General features: G+C 42.5%; 1 protein-coding gene across 1 annotated transcript; it reads left to right on the plus strand.

Moving 5' to 3' along the window:
• Positions 1-1,083: 1,083 nt before the first annotated feature.
• On the plus strand, positions 1,084-3,028 carry LOC144652710 (uncharacterized). Its single transcript, XM_078512758.1, has 2 exons — positions 1,084-2,174; positions 2,267-3,028. Exons 1-2 carry the CDS (start codon positions 1,218-1,220, stop codon positions 2,420-2,422), a joined length of 1,113 nt encoding a protein of 370 aa, XP_078368884.1. The 5' UTR covers positions 1,084-1,217; the 3' UTR covers positions 2,423-3,028.
• The last annotated feature ends 1,485 nt before the right edge of the window (positions 3,029-4,513 follow it).

A 4,513-nucleotide genomic window follows, 5' to 3' on the forward strand; every position in this document is an offset into this window, starting at 1 on the left:
TCATTGTTCGTGTGCTTCCATGGTCAGTGTTAAACTTTACGCCGTTGTCTCAGCTCTTGAAAACAAAGGCAAAATGCAGAGAAATATGAGTTTAAAGTATCTGTTTGAGTAAATTGATAAAAAAAGTAATGAGGGTAATGTTATCCCCAAGCACACTTACCGACTATAAATAAATAAATTGAAGTTTTGCGAGACTACTTTTTTAGTTTGATCAACTTTGCAAACTGTTTTCCCGCAAAATGCTGACGAAAGCATTGCGCTTAGCAACCACGCACTGAATTAAAAAGACTGGGAACCAGAAAAGGCGATGGTTTTTCGCTAAGTTTTCAAAGGAATCGGCAAAATAATTTTGTCCATATTTATAATCATTTCTGTCTCGTTGCAAATGTTGACACCCTTCTTTAATTTTAATTTTTGTAGACTTTCTTGTCCGCCCTACCTCTATTCTGATACTACTAACAACTTATCCTCATGCAATCTGCGCGCGCTTCTAATAAATCGTTGCATATAGCACGTTCAAACGATTTTATCCAGGAACCCAAATGTTGCTTTATTTGAGTCATCTCAACAATGCGCCTGTTTTGTACTTGCTTCACGTTTAAAAAATCTGGACTATCCCTCTACCTACCTTGCCTTATAAAGAGGTTCACCCCGGGTAGGAAGAGGGAACTTGGATTCAACCTAGTGGAGCCGATAGAGGGCGGGCTAGAACTTAGCGCGCAAAAGCAGCCATCTTCTTGAACAGGCTACAATCCGTACCATCCATTCGAATTTGCGTCTAAATCTATATTTCTGATGGTTCGTCTCACTAGACCAAGGAGAAAGAAGCATTCAGAACTAGATTTACATTTTTCGTAATGGAGATTAGAGATTTCCAGAACATTGACCGGGAAGCATTTAATTTTTAAAAAGAGACATATATTAAAATGGAGAGCGGTTGAACTTAAGTATTAAAAGCTACTTAAACATGGGTTTTTTCAAAAAAGAAAGCCAAAATTTTCATTTTTTTTCCTTTATGCCGACGTTCGTTAGCGCGTTCTAATCGACCCGCTTTTGCGTCAAATAGCCTTCGTACGTAATAAACGAAGCCAAGGCAACGCGAAGTTTTTATTTCGGAAAGTTCTTCGCACGGTTTGAGCTCGTTACAAGCAGCTATTTCTCAGAACCATTTCTGCAGCGATTTTTACAACATTGCTATCTAAGTTTGATTACGAAAGATGTGCGGGTCACTACTTTCCAAGTTTAAGAGCAACAAGATTGATCCAGCGTTAAGGATTTTTCCGGCGAATCCACAATGGGTTCCAAGTCACATGAAGCTCGCCAACAAAGACTCGGCATGTTGTCAAGACAGAGAGCTTTGGAAATACGAATCTCAAAATGGTGAATCGAGCGTTCATTCTATGTTGTCATTGCAGAGTAACAGTTCACTTGGATCTTCAAGCGAGTCTGATTATTCGTCGCAAGATGAGATAGAAGATGCCATGCGCGCATTGGCTGAACAAAGACTCAGTTATCCTACTCGGCCTCGCGTTGTTGTCAGCCCGCACCAGCAGCTAATGCACACTGCGCATGAAATTCTCGCATTCCATGCTTACAGCGCTTCTTCAAGTTCCAATACCGCCCGCGCTGTTAAACCGCTCAGCTCGACTAATTCAACTCTCCCGGGAAAGGAGCAAACGGCGGTCGCTTTCGACATTCCTGTTGGAGACAAGAAGACAATCTGCCCATCCGCGAGAGTTCCGATGCGCTTTAGAAAGCGAAAAGTCGCGCCTGAACCCACTTTGGAGGATGTTAAAGAGAAAATGCGCGCTGCTGAGGAAAGGAAGTTCAAGGAATTACAGCGCATCCGAGAGAGCGCGCGCAGCAGGGCTGGAGTGAGCCGACCACACCCAGCAGAGGCGTCGGCCCAAGTTATTGCCGTGAAAATCGCAGCTAAGCAGGCGGCAGCCGAGAGCAAGCGCAATGAAGAAAACGAAAAGCGAAAGCAAGCTGGGAACAGAGCGTCGCGGAACAGAAACAGAATTGCTGCAGCTCAGGCTTTTGCCAAGACGCAGCTTCAGTCCTCCATTAAACAGAAGGCGGAGAAGACCGAGCAAAGAAAGATGAAGCAACAACAGAAGATTGACAGGCAAAAGAATCTGCGAGAGAAGCACGCCAAGAAAGTCAACGACAGAGTAAGATTACTTCAATGCTACTATGGAAGACTTTCAGTAATTCATTTGTGGACTTTCAGTTTTCTTTTTTTTTCTTATCTTTTGATTTGTAGATGGTGCGAAAGCTTAAAGACGAGGAAGATGAAATCCGCGCCGATCTCGCAGAATTAGAAACTTACCACGCCTCTGATGATGGCGACGAGTCCTGGGGAGAAGAGCAAGAGGAGAGGAGGACTGTGTACGAGTGGGAGGATTTCTTTACTGATTAGAGCGCGGTGGCGGATTTTAGGGGAGCCATCCCCTTCCCCTTCAATCCCTACGACTTAAAAACTCAACGGCCAATAATGTTTCACCCCCTCCCCTCTCTCCCTACACCCCTTACACGAGCCAGAATGTACAACCTTTACGCCCAACGCCTGATCGCAGGTTACTCCCGACCCCTTTTTATTTTTCATCCCTCCTTACTCCCTGCTTCCCTTTACACCACACCTTACCCTTTTTACCCCGCATCGCTTTACTCACCAACCTTACTTTATACTCCCTCCCCGCTTTACTTTATCCCTGTTCCCATAACCCACGGTTTCTTGAGCAAGAAAAGACCTATCTTTTCCCTGAACTCCCTTTTTGAGCTCCCCTTGATCCGTCACCGTATTTCGTATTCTGTATAAAACCCGTATGCATAGTCACGTTGAGTCAAATGAGTACAACTAGCAGACAAAAATTGTCTTCATTGATGTTATTTCGTGAAGTGAAATTCGTGATTTGAAGGAAATGTTTTTTTCATTTTATGTCAATTTTTACTTTTTTCGGAGATAACACTCAACATTTGATGTGTGAAAACTGATTTGAAACAAAATAAAGTTTGTTGTATCATAGTTTTTTTGTTGTATTGAGTATTTTCGTTTGCAGTTTTAATGCGACTGTGTACTAAAACCGTTATTCGAACTTTTACGATAACTTTCCTCGTTTGTTTGTTCCTTACCCCCAGCATTTAACTCGCCGGTACCCATTTATACACCTGGCTGAAGAGAAGCACTATGAGGGCAAAGTTTCTTACCCCAAAACACAACGCAGTAACCCCAGCCAGGACTCAAACCTGGACCGCTGGATCCAGAGCCCGGCGCACTAACCACTAGGCCACCGCCCCCCCCCCCCCCCCCACTCCCCCTAGCAAGAGCCAACAATAACTTGACCACAAGACTATTCTCGTCCCTTGAGCTACTTGTTTATCGAAAGCCGCTGCTAGAAGTTGCTGGACAAGCGTCCACGCGACTAAAAGAAAAGTTAGCTCTGGAAACGAGAATGCGACTAGTCCTACGAAAAGAAGTTGTCCCTACAGATTTAAGTTCGACCTCTTTATATGAGCCGGGCTGTCCGGTTTCTGAGAACTCGCTTACCCCTTTTGCCCTTGCAATCTAAATTTTGATGTGTTTAATAGCGAAGCGCGCAAGTGACGTCAAGTCTAAGACAAACAAGCCAGAATGGTGGATGATCTGAGTTTTCTTCATATTGATCGAAATGAAGCGGCTAAAACACTTTTCTGAAACGAAAACTTGACCTACATTCCCTCTATTTCTCTTAGAACACGCTGTTTTCGAGTCCGCGGGGGGTGAGGTCCAAAAGTATGCAATTCTTTTTTTTAGACCTCGCGCGCTTTGCTATTGAGACAGCGCCTGAAGCGCGGTTTTTGTTACCGAGATTGCCTTGTTTATATCTGTTAACTGCAGCAGTAGACCTAAGTGTTGACAAAGCCAACGCTATTACTTTATGCGGCGCCTTTTTTTTTTTTTTTTTTTTTTTTTTTGCTTTTCCAGAAACTTATAACTGGGATATTTTAAGTTGAAGTCGGGGAATTTCAAAATGCGGCAACACTTTTCTTCGAAATCACCTCTGGAATCGTTTGGCAAGCCAGTGTGAACTATGATTGGTCGATGGTTACCAGGGGCAACAAATAACCAATGATATCACACATACGTTTTTCAATGTATTCCAGACATACTTGATTTGCCATTCCCTCGGTTGTATGCCAAACAAGTCAAACAAGTTTACAATAGAATAACGCCGCTCCTAGATTTATTCGAAGTCAAAGTTCATGACATCAATTCATGTCCATCCTTTATTAAAGGGCATTTTACATATACTTTATAAATTTATTATGTACAATAAATGCCAGCTATTATTTAGACTGGCCAATAAATTAAAAATACATGTTGTATCATTCTGTTATTCGGATTAAGAAGTAAAAGAAAATACTTCGACTAAAGCGTCGCTTGATATATTTCTTGCCTTAATTTTACGTGTATACATTCCTTTATGGGAAATACTATTTACAGAGAATTTCGTGAAAACGAAGTCATTCT

This window comes from Oculina patagonica, chromosome 4 (genome assembly GCF_052425735.1).
Source record: "Oculina patagonica isolate OP01 chromosome 4, crgOcupat, whole genome shotgun sequence".
Lineage (NCBI taxonomy): Eukaryota > Metazoa > Cnidaria > Anthozoa > Scleractinia > Oculinidae > Oculina > Oculina patagonica.